Below are 15,131 nucleotides of genomic sequence, written 5' to 3' on the forward strand. Positions count from 1 at the left end.
CAAACATGCAATCCCCAAATATGTGCTTATTCAGTCTAAAAAGTAATGCAGTTCACGTCATGAACATACATTAACTACAAGCAACAAAAATCATTGCAGAATTAGCAAAAGTCTACATCACCGATGATATGCTCATTCAAGCAAAAAAAGATCTTGCTTTACTTTTGACAAAGCTAAACATTGATGCACAGTCATATGAAAAATAAATCAACAACACAACACATATCAATACTCCAGTGGAACATAATATCCCTCACAGAAAATAAGCTAAATGAACTAATATCTTATATGAATTATAATTCTATTAATATTGCTTGCCTTCATGAAACTCATTTAACCCAAAATCAACAAATTAAGTTTCTGGGATATACTATCCTGAGAAAGGATAGATCATCAGAGAGAAAAGGAGGTGGTGTAGCTCTATTAGTTAAAAATAATATAAAATTCTGTAGTATCAATTTTCCAGATTTTGCTAATGATGTTGATGCAATTGGTATCAGTGTTTGGCTGAATAATATAAAAACCTGCATAATAAGCTTTTATAACCCTAATGGCCAAACTACAGATGCCATGGATTTCTTTAATTATATAAATATTTCTAATATGTTAAAAAATATCATTATTTGTGGAGATTTCAATGCCCACAGCCTTTTGTGGGGGAATAAACCAGCAAATAAAGCTGGTAAATTGATTGAGTATATGACTTCAAATAATAATGAACTAGCTGTTGCTACCCCTCCAAACCTGAATACTTATTTCAACCCCAAAAGTGGCAGATTTTCCACAATTGACCTACAAATTGTGTCATTAAATATTTTGAATAAAATTTATATAAATAAAATTGATAGTCTATGTACTAACCACTTTGCTGTAGTGTGCTCCCTAAATGAACCCGGTGAAACTCTCCCTCATACCTCCAAATATATCAACACTAAAGCAAATTGGTGTATGTTCCAAAATAAGCTAAATGGTGAAATCGCAAATTTCACCCAAAATTCATACATTTCAGACACAACAGTTGACACGCATACTCAAGTATTGACATCTTTACTAATAAATACAGCTAATCATGCTATCCCCAGGACAACACCCAAGAAAACCTTCCCTAAACACATTCCTAAAGCATGGTGAACAAATGAGTGCCAAAAGAAATGGAGAATAAAAAAGGCAGCTAGGACAGAATTCGTAAAAAAACCATCACCTAGTACATATTTAAAAAAATTACAAGCAGAATCTAATCTAAAAAGGACTATAATAGATGCTAAATATAATTACTGGAATAATTTTGCAAATAATCTCTCCAGAGAAACACATGATCCAATTATACATAAAGTTATAAGCCACATCTGTGGGAAAAAGATTTCCCCCAAGCCACTCCTGTATGAGCTTATACATAATAATACCCATTATGACAATGATAATGAAAAAGCTAAGCTATTTGCAACTCTTTTTGTTAATAAGCTAACATCAAATAATCAAAGCAAAATGTTCCCAATTCCTATGAACCCAACTTACCAACCACGCCCAGGATCTGAGTATATAAGTTGTCCATTTTCAATCCAGGAAATGAATAATGCAATACATCATATTAGGACCAAAACTAGCGGCAGCTATGACAATATACACCCTACATGGATAAAGAATCTCACCCCTTCATACAAACAAGAACTGCTAAATTGTTATAATCACGCTTGGGCATCTTCTATGTTCCCCAATATATGGAAGTGTTCGTTCCTCTTACCAATCCTAAAGAAAAATAAACCCAAAGAGAACCCTGAGTCCTATAGGTCCATAATGATTACTCCTGTGATGAGGAAAATAATGGAGAAAATGATCTATCACAAACTCTTCTGGTTTGTTGAAAAAAACAATATGATCCCTCAAACTCAAACTGGATTCAGGAAACACCACTCCTCAACAGATGCTTTCATTTTGCTAACAAATGCAATAAATGAATCATTCTCAAAAAATAATGTCCTAGTTGCAACTTTCCTAGATTTTGAAGGGGCATATGACAATGTGAACCACCAAATCCTTTTAAACAAACTTGCCTACCTTGGACTACCCCCCAAACTAGTATGTTTTATAAAATCCTTCATAGAAGTGCGAAGTTTCATTGTTTGTGTTGGTTCAGCCTCTTCACCCCAAAAGACAACAATCAAAGACCTACCTCAGGGAGCAGTCCTCAGTTGCCTCCTGTTTGCCCAATATCTCTGGGACATGAACCTACCCCACACGAATCTACAATATGCTGACGATCTGGTGCTATGGTCATCTGGCAACACCTTTGAGATAGCACAGTCAAATCTGCAAAAGTCGCTTTTCCAATTTGAAAAATTTTCTCAACATTCAGATTTACCCATTGCACCTACTAAGTCAAAAATAATCCAATTCCACCGGAAGCGAAACCATGTTAATGCAAAACTAACTCTAAATAAAACAACTATTCCAGAAGATAATCATATTAATTACCTAGGTCTCATGCTTGACCAAAAACTTAATGTCCACCTCCACATTTCAAACACAATAAAAAAATGCTATAGAAAAACAAATATACTAAAAAGACTTTTTTCCACACCCTTGGGATGTAAGGAGAAAACCTTACTCCAGATTTACAAGTCACATATAAGACCCCATATTGACTATGGGCTCATTGTTTATGGTGCATGTGCAAAGACCCAGATGCAAAAAATTGAAACAACACAAAATGATATAATACGCCTCTTATTTGGTCTTAGGAAACCCACAAACACCAAGTTTCTGCTTATGGAGAGTAGATTAACAACAATAAGGGAGAGACGTAGCTTTCTCTTGACAAAACATCTTACAAAAATTTAATCAAATAGCTCACACACCCTACATAATTGGTTAAGAAATCATGCCATGTATGCAGGAGTTGCAGATGAGCATGAGAACATTCAGAAGAAGTTCCCCGTACCAGCAAAGTCTATTGCAACCACTTTCCCCCAATCCCCTCCATGGACTTGGTCAAGTCCCATAATAAATATTGATTTCTCAAAGTGGACTAAAGATATAACCCCCATTGCTTTTGTCCAGAAAAAAATTTGCTGAATTAATACAATTACCTATAAAAGTCACTTCCAAATATTTGTTGATGGGTCAAAAATGAATGAGAAGGTAGCAAGTGGTGCTTTCCTTCCTCGCTTGAAAATTGCAATGGGCGAGAGATTATATAATAATTTATCTATAATGTCTGCTGAGTTAAATGCCATAATCATGGCATTAGAACACATTAAGGAAAACCAACCTTTTGTTGCAAATTCAAATAATATTATTGTATATTTCGACTCTTTATCCAGCCTTGAGTTGCTGGCCTCAGCTCCTCAGTATAAGTTGGATATTGACACTTATCATTGTCTCAGTATTATAGATAATCTTGCTTCAAGTGGCATAAAAACGTATTTTCAGTATATTCCTAGCCACTCTGGCATAAGTGGTAACCATCAAGTTGATGAAATACCAAAAAATGCTATAAATATTGATCAGCCAAGTGGGAGACCAATCCCAATTAGAGATATTTACCGATGGAGGCTATCAGATATTAATTTTAATAAGATTAATCCTATTCTTTCCCCCTTTCCCAATAAGTATCTTTCTAAAATTTATCATAGAATTTGTTCTGGAACAAATGGACTAAATTTTTTTGCATTCTCGTACAAATTTTATAATTCTACTGGTTCAAATCTCCTGTCCCCTCTTTGTAGGCATTGCAACATGAATAATGAAACAATTGGCCATTGCCTGTTTGAATGTAATATGCTTACATCTGCAGAACATACTCTGCTTTGAAAACTGTTAGAACGCTTCAAACACCACAAAATCTCACTATCAGCCAAGAGCCTAGCCAACAAAACCTGCACACAGAGCATAGAAATCGACATCTATCAACTCATAATTGAACTAGAGTCCAAAGATCTACTGAAAGATATCTGAAAATATCTAATAATCATGAGGCAATCAAGCCAGTAGCTCTGTAGCCCACAGAGTGAAGCAAAAGGAAAAGGGCTAAATAATATCACTGAAAAGCCCGCCCGCTGTTAAATAGAAGAAGAAGCTCGGTTCCCGAGCTGATACAAAAAACGCAACAGCAACACTTTAAGAAATTTTAAAAATGAGTTTCTTGTGAATTATTGTCTCGATTAATCAGTAGCTGTACTGAACCCCTCGTGCTCAAACTCCTCCTCAGGGCCATACTGTGGTGTTTCCTTTGTGGAAGTTTTCCCCACTGTAGAGTGCAGACGGTCTGGTATCATACTATTATCCTTTCCTTTTTAGCTTAAAGCTTATTCAAAAAGGCAATGCAAAGAACTCCCCCTAAAAAAAGGTCCCTCCGGATCCCACCCCAAATAGGCCTACTAATGAAATTGATCCATTTTTACCCCGTCCTGGCTGGTCAAGCTCCCTATCACAAAGCTCACATGAAAACTCAAGTTCTGAGAATAGGACAATGATCAGTGTTGGAGCAAATGTCACTATAGATGATAATGGCTTTCAAGAGGTCCTTTCTAGGAGCTCCAAAAAAAGGAAAAAAATATCCCCAATCAAAAGTATTTCCCCTCCTCCTTTCCAAGATTATCGTTCCCAAAACTTAGGAATTTACCTCAAAATTTCTCCAAATACCCCCTTTGAAATAACAAAGATTACTACAATAAGGGTTGCAATTTTCAAAATGTTAAAATCAATGTTTTCTCTTAACATTCACCGTGATGGATCTTTGCTAATAGCTTTCCAAGATAAGAAATCAGCTGATATAATACTTAATCTAAAATCTCTTCTGAATACCCCAATTAATTCAACTAAACGGAACCCAAAACACTCTCCAACAGAAATAGTATCATATAATGTTCCCCTAGAAATACCAATTAGGGATTTAAAAGAAGGGCTCTCAGATAGGGCTGGTAACACAATCCCTGTTGAAAATGTCACTCAACTGGGTAAACCCAACTCTAATGGATTAAAAACAAGTAGATCTTTCCTATTTACACTGAAGGAAAAAATTAATATCCCAGAAAAGTTATTCCTATTTGGGCAAATCAAACCGCACAAGGAATACAAGCCAAAGCCTATCCTGTGTCAAAAGTGTCTGAAACTGGGACACACAACAAATAAATGTAATGAAATTCTCCTAGCCTGTAGTAATTGTAAAGGGTCCCATCCTAAAGAGTTGACAAATTGCAACAACACTCAGCCTACATGTATCAGTTGTAAAGGCCCACATGAATCCACCAATAAATTTAATGCCCTGCATATAAGAAAAGAGCACTAACACTCCAAATAGCAACAGAGAAGGCCATTCCATACCCTTTTGCAGCTATGGAAGCAAGTGCTGCCCAATCACACCTAATAAAACCTATATTGAAATCAAATAAAACCCCCAAGTCAAACACTCCCAATGCACCAAGTACTCCTTGCGAAACACCATCCTTTAATCCCCCTAGCTCGCATCTCTATCAGAAAGAATCACCAAGCCAACAAGCCTCCTTGCCTAGTGAGATGAGGTCGGCCTGGCACCCCCTCCCAACGAGAAACGAACCAGAAACACTACCAGGAGTTAATCCCTTAACTGACAAACTGGATGCACAGCGAAACATGCAAACCCCAAATATAAGCTTATTCATTCTAAACTGCAATGCTGTTCAGGCCATGAATATACAACAACAACAACAGAAAACAAAAATCATTGCTGAATTGGCAAAAATCTACATCCCTAATCATATGCTCATTCAAGCAAAAAAAGATCTTGCTCTACTATTAACAAAGCTGAAGATTGATACACAGTCATATGAAAAATAAAACAACAACACAACACATATCAATACTCCAGTGGAACGTAAGATCACTTACAGAAAATAAGTTAAATGAACTAATATCTTTTATGAATAATAATTCCATCAATATTGCTTGCCTCCAGGAAACTCATTTAACCCAAAATCCACAAATTAAGTATCTGGGATACACTATCCTGATAAAGGATAGATCATCAGAGAGAAAAGGAGGTGGAGTAGCTTTAATAGTTAATAATAATATAAAATTCTGTGGCATCAGCTTTCCAGATTTTGTAAATGATGTTGATGCAGTTGGTATCAGTGTTGAATTGGTATCAGGCTGAATAATACAAAAACTTACATAATAAGCTTTTATAACCCTAATGGCCAAACCACAGTTGCCATGGATTTCTTCAGTTATATAAGTAATCCTAAGATGTTGAAAAATCTCATTATTTGTGGAGACTTTAATGCCCAGCGCCTTTTGTGGGGGAATAAACAAGCAAATAAAGCTGCTAAGTTCATTGAGCATATGACTTCAAATAATAATGAATTAGCTGTTGCTACCCCTCCAAACCTGAATACATATTTTAACCCCAAAAGTGCCAGTTTCTACAATTGACCTACAAATTGTGTCTTTAAATATTTTGAATAAAATTTATATAAATAAAATTGATAGTCTATGTACTGACCACTTTGCCATAGTTTACTCCCTAAACGAACCTGCTGAAATCTTATCACATACCTCCAAATATATCAACACTAAAGCAAATTGGCCTATGTTCCAAAATAAGCTAAATGATGAAATTACAAGTTTCACCCAAAATTTATGCATTCCAAACGCAACAGCTGACACACATGCTGAAGTTTTGGCATCTTTACTAATAAACACAGCTAATCATGCTATCCCCAGGACAACACCCAGGAAAACCTTCCCTAAACATATTCCCAAAGCATGGTGGACAAATGAGTGCCAACATAAATGGAGAACAAAAAGCAGCTAGGAGAACATTCTTAAATAAACCATCACCTACTACATATTTAAAAAAGTTACAAGCAGAATCTAATCCAAAAAGGACTATAATAAATGCTATATATAACTACTAGAACAATTTTGCAAATAATCTCTCCAGAGAAACACATGAGCAAATTATACATAAAGTCATAAGCCACATCTGTGGGAAAAAAAACTTCCCCCAACCCACTCATGTATGAGCTTATACATAATACTACCCATTATGACAATGATAACGGAAAAGCTAAGCTATTTGCCACTCTTTTTGTCATTAAGCTAACATCAAACAATTGTAGCAAAATACCCCCAATTCCTATGAACCCAAGTTACCAACCTCGCCCAGGATCCGAGTATATAACCAGCCCATTTTCAATTCAGGAAATGAACAATGCAATACATCATATTAGGACCAAGACTAGCGGCAGCTATGAAAATATACACCCTAAATGGATAAAGAATCTCACCCCTTCATACAAACAGGAACTTCTAAATTGTTATAATCATGCTTGGTCTTCATCTATATTCCCCAATATCTGGAAAGGTTCGTCCCTCTTACCAATCCTAAAGAAAAATAAAACCCAAAAATAACCCTGTGTCCTATAGGCCCATAATGATTACTCCTGTGATGGGGAAAATAATGGAGAAAATGTTCTATTACCGACTCCTCTGGTGTGTTGAAAAAAATAATATGATCCCTCACACTCAAACTGGCTTCAGGAACCACCATTCCTCAACAGATGCTTTCATATTGTTAACAAATGCAATAAATGAATCATTCTCAAAAAATAATGTCCTAGTTGCAGCTTTCCTAGATTTTGAATGGGCATATAGCAATGTGAAACACCAAATCCTTTTAATTGAACTTGCAAATCTTGGACTACCCCCCAAGCTAGTATCTTTTATAAAATCTTTCATAGAATTGCGAAGTTTCATTGTTTGTGTCGGTTCAGCCTCTTCACCCCAAAAGACAATAACCAAAGACCTTCTTCAGGGAGCAGTCCTCAGTTGCCTACTTTTTGTCCTGTATCTCTGGGACATGAATCTCCCCCACACGAGTCTACAATATGCTGATGATCTGGTACTATGGTCATCTGGCAACTCCTTTGAGATTGCACAGTCAAAGCTGCAAAAGTCACTTTTCCATTTTGGAAAATTCTCTCAACATTCAGATTTACCCATTGCACCTACCAAGTCAAAAATAATCCAATTTCACCGAAAGCGAAATCATGTTAATGCAAGACTAACTCTAACAACTATTCCAGAAGATAATCATATTAATTACCTAGGTCTCATGCTTGACCAAAAACTTAATTTCCACCTCCACATTTCAAACACAATAAAAAAAAGTCTGTAGTGAAACAATTATACTAAAAAGACTTCTATCTACACCCTGGGGCTGTAAGGAGAAAACCTTACTATAGTTTTATAAATCACACATAAGATCCCATATTGACTATGGGCTCATCGTCTATGGTGCCTGTGCAAAGACCCAGATGCAAAAAATTGAAACAATACAAAACGATATAATACGTCTCATATTTGTTCTTAGGAAACCCACAAGCACCAATTTTCTGCTTATGGAGAGTGGATTAACCACAATAAGGGAGAGACGTAGCTTTCTTTTGATAAAAGATCTTACAAAAATTGAATCAAATAGCTCACACACCCTACATAATTGGTTAAGAAATCCAGCCATGTATAGAGGCATTGCAGATGAGTATGTCAATATTCAGAAGAAGTTCCCTGTTCCCGCCAAGTCTATTGGGCCTACTTTCCCCCAATCCCCTCCATGGAATTGGTCAATCCCCATAATAAATACTGATTTCTCAAAGTGGACTAAAGATTTAACCCCCGTTGCTTTTGTCCAGAAAAATTTGCTGAACTTAATACAATTACTTATAAAAACCATTTCCAAATATTTGTTGATGGGTCCAAAATGAATGAGAAGGTAGTAAGTGGTACCTTCCTTCCTCACCTGAAAATTGCAATGGGTGAGAGATTGTATAATAATGTATCTATAATGTCTGCAGAGTTAAATGCCACAATCATGGCATTAGAACACCTTATGGAAAATAAACCCTTGCTTGCTAATTCAAATAATATTATAGTTTGTTCTGACTCTTTATCAAGCCTTGAGTTGCTGTCTTCAGCTCCACAGTATAAGCTGGACATTGACACTTATCATTGTCTTAGTATATAGATAATCTTGCTTCAAGTGGCATAAGAACTTATCTGCAGTATATTCGTAGCCAGACTGGTATAGGTGTTAATCATCAGGTTGATGAAATAGCAAAAATGCTATAAATATTGACCAGCCAAGTGGGAGACCAATCCCCATTAGAGATATTTACCAATGGAGACTATCAGATATTATGTTTAATAAGAAAAATTCTACTCCTTCCCCCTTTCCCAATAAGTACTTTTCTAAAATTTATCACAGAATTTGTTCTGGAACAAATGGACTAAACTTTCTGGCATTCTCGTATCAGTTTCCTAATTCAAGTGGTTCAGTTCCCCTGTCCCCTCTTTGCAGGTATTGTATTATGAATAATGAAACAATTGACCACTGCCTATTTGAATGTAATATGCTGATGTTTGCACAGAATACCTTGCATTGTAAACTGTTAAAGTGCTTCAAACACCACAAAATCTCACTATCAGCAAAGAGCATAGCCGACTATTCTTGCACACAGAGCACAGAAATCGATATCTATCATCTTATATTTGAACTCCTTGAGTCGAAAGATCTACTGAAAGATATTTGAGAATATCTAATAAATAAGAGACAACTAAGCCAGTAGCTCTGTAGCCCACAGAGTGAAGCAAAAAGAAAAGGGCTAAATAGTATCAACCGAAAAGCCCGCCTGCTGTGAAATAGAAGAATGAAGAAGAAGCCAGGGTATATTCCACGTCGAGTGATTATAATTAATGATGCTAAGAGGCGGGGCTTAGTGACGTTTTTCGGTGATTAATCATCATTAATTTACAATAATCATTAAATAAGATTAATTACATGGCTAAAACTCTAAAGCCCTAGTACATTTCTTGTCTAGAACATAATTAATGATGATTAATCACCAAAAAATCGTCACTAAGCCCCGCCTCTTAGCATCATTAATTAAAATCACTCGACGTGGAATACACCCTTGCTGAAATCGGTTCCCGAAATCAGCTACGTGTGCCTAGCCCTTGATTTCTTTTAAAATCGGCGCTGATTTGGAAATCTGTTCCCAAAATCATCTACGTGTGCCCAGCCCTTTACTTATGATTTTGCAAGGTTTTCACAAATACTTGTCGTTTCTTGGAGTCATTGCCCATAAAATGAAAAAAGGGGAAAATCGGAAGTTTTGTTAGAGTCATGAGCGTGATAATTTGAATTTTGTGCCAAAACCCGCTAGCCAGAAAAACTGCACTAGCAGGCTGGATTTGCTTTGAAAATCTGGCCAATTCTTGTCTTCTCACAAATAATGGTATGGCGGCTCTCTGCTTGTAACTGACAATAAAAATGAAAGATTGAAATCTAAGCCAGCACCAATGGTTCTGGATGATTCTTACGTTTTTTCTTTTCTTTTTGCAAATAAGGTAATTTCCCTAAAAAACAAGAAATTCACAAAGCACATTTCGTTCTGTAGAAGTGGTCAACTCCTAGTGCAGTGTATGCAGTGTCTTTCTTGGGCAGCTCATAGTGTTCAAATATCCCATAGCACCAAATAGAGACAGAACATTGGTATTCCATTTATCCTAACAATTCCACAAGTGATTTATATTGTTCCATCAACATATGTGTGTTTTCTTTTACCTAATAAATAAATAAACTATTAAAGCTACCAAAGGAATATTTCTTCTAATGATCTTTGAGCTATAAGAATGGATATAAACTATGGAAATCGCCAAAAAAAAAAAACACATAAAAAGTTTAGGAAAAAATTTGGAATGGAGCTGCAGAAAGGCCAAATACACAAATTGCCAACCATATTGAGCAAGTTAACATACTTAGCAAGTTATGGCAAAGCAGCCAAGGGTAATTTGCCTTCTCTGAACCATAATCTTGCAAAACTGTTCGATCTGGACATGTGGCCTATCATGCACCCCTCCCCTTGCTAAATTTTTGCCTGTTACTGAAAGTATGGACCTCGGGTAAATTGATAAATACGATATGTCATTTAAACAGCTGCATATAATCCTTGCTTGATGTGGGGTTTTTTGGTTCTTCTTGAGCCAGAGTCTACAGTTTGTTAGTCGATATGGAATTTTCACACCAGCTGCCACAAGATGGCTTTGCACAAAACTGCACGCTAGATGGTAGACATAAGTTGAAGCCTAAAAAAAATTGGTTTGTGTTCTAGGAATCGGTTGCTTAATATTGACATATAATGCAGTAACTTGATGGGTTAATGATTGAAAATCGAAAGTGATGGTGTTTGCTTGACAGATTTCGAGTTGTCCACAACTTTTTATTGGTCAAGTTGTCCACAACTCCTAAATTTTGAAGATGCTTCTGTCTGATCTGAAAAGAGCCAGTTATCTAAAATTCTTAGGGCAATATTTACTTAATGGTAGTTAGTGCCCACCATATTTCAAGCAGGTATGTTTTTTTTTTTCATATAAAAGATAGACAGGGCATGTAATTGTCTTGTACTTCTGAAGCTCCATCCACAGTGGGTCTATGACCCAACATACATGCCTCATAAGTTTTAGGGTGATCTGAATACTGCAATGAAAAGGTTTAAGAACGGGCTTATGTTTCTAAAGACTATCATTCACACAAGTTGATGTGGTCAAGGATGTGTTGTTGGTATGGCCCAAGGTCCATTTTTAGCCTTGTATCATACTAATTAGAAATTTATGGTTGTAGTTCAAAAAGGGTGTAATGATATGACTACTCTTCTGCTAGAAAGTGCTAGAAAGTTTCGTTTTTTGGCCAAGACTTTTTTGAGTTAAGTAGCAGACATTGTGGACCCCGGACCCACTTTGTGTGTTCAAATATACCAGTTGAAAATCAAGGTGAAAAAATGTTGCTTGTCTACCTTTGTGAAAGTTGACAATTTGACCGAACTAAGGACAAGAAATTATTTAGTACGTCTTTATATCAAACTGGACCTATGCACGTTATTACTTACTTAGCTTGCATTTGTTCTTGCTTTTGGACCGAGTCAGGCCTTAGTCTTGAGTTTGATGTCTAATCCATCTGGACAATGCTTGTTTTCAACCAAGTAATGCTGCAGCTTTTGCTTGTGCTGCAGTTTTGCACCGTGTCATCGAAATTCCATAGCTTGGATTTAGATGGAAAGACTTGGTTTGTTGTGTATATGAAATCTGATAGCTTTTGCACCAACTGAAGATTTAACTTGTTTTGCTTTGATCTTGGACTTAGTTTGACAACGATCCACGTACCGCAGGTACTGATCTTCTGATTCTCTGCTTTTGGCCGGCAGTAGTGGGCGCGATTAGGGACAACTCATCGACACCCCCCAGATTTTCCCTTAGATTTCTCCAGTTGTCCATTTCGAGCTGGGCCTAGCCGACTTTGAACATAGCTTACTTTGAATCAACTCTTTCTGTAGCTTGGACTTAGCTTCTTTTTTTTGTCTCCGGGTCTTGACATATCTTGTTGTTTAGCCAAGTTTTCACATACTGTGGAGGAAAAGGGCCTGAGTCTGGAGGGATCATGGGTCCGTATTTTGCCTCAAATTATGAATATTTGAATTCCATATTTTACTCTGGATTAAACACAGTGAAACATACCCTTTTTTGCCAAATATTGATGACAGAGAGTAGGAACTTTCAAGAGGCAATGGGTCCAGTTTGTCCCTGATATCATACAGATTTAACTCCTTGTAAGATTTCAGTCTAAAAAGTTGCACCGTTCTCCTAAAATGTATATGTGAGGAATATGCCATTTGACAAAATTCCCGTCCTTAATCTTTGAGTTATGTTGACTATGTCCGTTGGATAAATATTCTGTGAACCTTAAATCTGTTTTGATTAGAATGATTTGATTCTACTTGATATCCTGGGGGCTATGTATGTGCCCAAGGAAAAAGGGAACCAGAAGTGAGCAAGTCCTCCTCTAGTCACTTTTCAATCTTGAAAAAGGGGACTAGAACTTCCATTTTTAAATTGAATGAGTCTCTCTAAGCTACGTTCGCTAAGCTTGGTTGTTTAATTTGTCTCATTAATGTACATGAACAAGAAAGGGGATAAAGTAATGACCCTCCTATCCCTTCCAAAAGAGATCTCATAAGGACTAACTTCCCAAGGTAAATGGATGAATTCGAGTTTGAAAGCGTATTTGTTATATAGTTGAATCCCAAAACCCCTCACTGCACTTCCTGGCTGAATGGCCAAGAAACAGAGACCAGTACAGTCGGTAGGGACTGTAAAGTCTAGTGCCCTATTTTCTACTTAACGTACTTTCTTTTATCCCCTTCTCGCTCACCTTTCTGCACTGTGCACTTCACCCATGTGAACTAATGAGCTCATTGTTGAATTTACAGTTATGACCTAAGTACTGTAATTGCTGGCATCTATTGTTGGGGGCTACTTCTCTGTCATTCAAGAGTTAAAAAAAGGTAAAAAGGAAGAATTAAAAAAAAAAAGAATTCATACCTCTTCATCTTAGAAGATCAATGTACATATGGTGCATTCAGTAGTTTGAGTTTAATGAAAGTACTAATTGTGTATGAGGTTGTACTCAAGTTCTTTAATATATATATAATGCAATTAATTTGTCTAAATTTGGGTTTGATAAACTTGCAGAAGAACCTCAATGAAAGATTTTGGGCAGGACTACAACAAAAGATGGCTACCATTAAAATGAAAAATGAAGTTGGTTTATTGATTTCGCTAAGGAAATTTGCAAATGCAAAATGAAGTTGATTTCTTGATTTTGCTAAAGAAAGTCCCTTTATAATTGTGTGGAGTTTTTGCATTTTTGCTTAGGTTTCTGTTAGTATTTCAATATTTAGCAGCTATGCTTTCCCCCTAAAATCTCCACTATGTTCAGGCCCAATTCCCCTGCAAAAACTTTAATTTTTAGTCAAAATATTTTCCAGGATGTATAGCTTGTCAAGAGTTGGTTTTCAACGATGTTTTAAGATTTGTCGAAATTTGTCTTGCTGCAATTTCTCGGCTTCATCACGAATCTATGCCTCTTCCAATAAAGTTGAAGATGACAAGCCAGTAAAATTTTCAGCTAGTAAAGCTGCTTCTTGGACGGGACGTCAATCTATTTCAGGTGGGGCTGAGGACCCAGCTCCATGGTTTCAGACGTATGTCGTGTGTTTAAGTATGGCAGTTTTTCTCACATATTTCTTATATTTGCGTGAAGAAAATGATGTTGATGATTTTTTGCAGCATAGTATCTATGACCACGTGCCAGGTCTTGAGAAGCCGCATTTAGAAACAGCCCTTAAATATAACAAACAGTATGGCTTGGAAACTGCAGCCATAGAAAAGAGACTAGAAGAAATTGATAATGAAGATAACAATAGAAGCCCAAAATAGCTATTAATTTATATTCAGTGTCTTATAGGAAGTTTCTAAATATGTAATTTCTGTGTCTCCTGTACAAAAAAAAAATACATTTAATTTATTTTGAATCTGACTATTCTTAGTTCCAGAATAATGTAGCATTATAGTTCTAATTAGTACTCGCAAGATAAAGTATTATTGTATACTTTTGTTTAGAAATAATGAAGTTTCATAGTTAAAGTTTTTCTTTTCTGTTCCCTATTGCTACTTTTCTATCATCAGAGAAAGTGCTGAGATGTTTTTTAAAAAAATCATAGCCAATACAAGATTTTTTTTAGCCGCCTTTACACTGAGATTCCTTAAAAATCGGAACGCTATTCAAAAACGGATTTTCTTGCAGTCAAGAAAAAGTGCATACAGCCAATTTTAGGGAGAATTGTATCGAAATTTTATTTTAGGGACGGACTGGGCGGGGGAGAAGGAGGTGGTATTGTCAAAAAGCTGAATTTTTGTCCCTGTTTTCCAGTGGTTAATAAATTGGTTAGAGTATAGAGGAGTCCTTGGTAAAAATTATTCATTCAAGGATGCTACAATTTTTAACTTCGTATTGCTTGGGATAAATGGGTATGGAATCCATCTTTTTTTAAGGGTATAGCAGGAATGACATTAGTCAAATCGTAGGCAGCACAATAGTGCTTCCTAAGTAAATAGAGATATGGCTTCAATGCATTATTTATTTGTCTTTTTTTTGTTTTTTCTGGCCCCTTTGAATGAAAGTAGTTGTCATAGAAACTTTAGAGGGGATACATTCGATCGAAATTTGTAAGTTCTAGAGTCAAAAGTGATTGGAGGGCAAC

The 15,131-nt window shown here is 36.2% G+C and overlaps 1 protein-coding gene across 4 annotated transcripts in view; it reads left to right on the plus strand.

Moving 5' to 3' along the window:
• LOC148948720 (uncharacterized) overlaps nt 1-14,515 on the plus strand; it is a 37,515-nt gene extending 23,000 nt beyond the window's left edge. Inside the window, exon 2 of one of the 4 annotated variants that reach the window (XR_016142198.1) lies at nt 13,857-14,515. Coding sequence is in view for 3 of the 4 variants with exons in the window: in XM_089094065.1 (XP_088950191.1) it covers nt 13,857-14,307 (451 nt within the window). In the remaining variant the exon portion in view is untranslated. The remainder of the gene's footprint in view (nt 1-13,856) is intronic. The other 3 variants (XM_089094067.1, XM_089094066.1, XM_089094065.1) reach the window with 3 other exon arrangements.
• Nucleotides 14,516-15,131: the final 616 nt, after the last annotated feature.

Source organism: Artemia sp. Qi Xiang Cuo, chromosome 9 (genome assembly GCF_049724085.1).
Source record: "Artemia sp. Qi Xiang Cuo chromosome 9, ASM4972408v1, whole genome shotgun sequence".
NCBI classification, from domain to species: Eukaryota; Metazoa; Arthropoda; class Branchiopoda; order Anostraca; family Artemiidae; genus Artemia; species Artemia sp. Qi Xiang Cuo.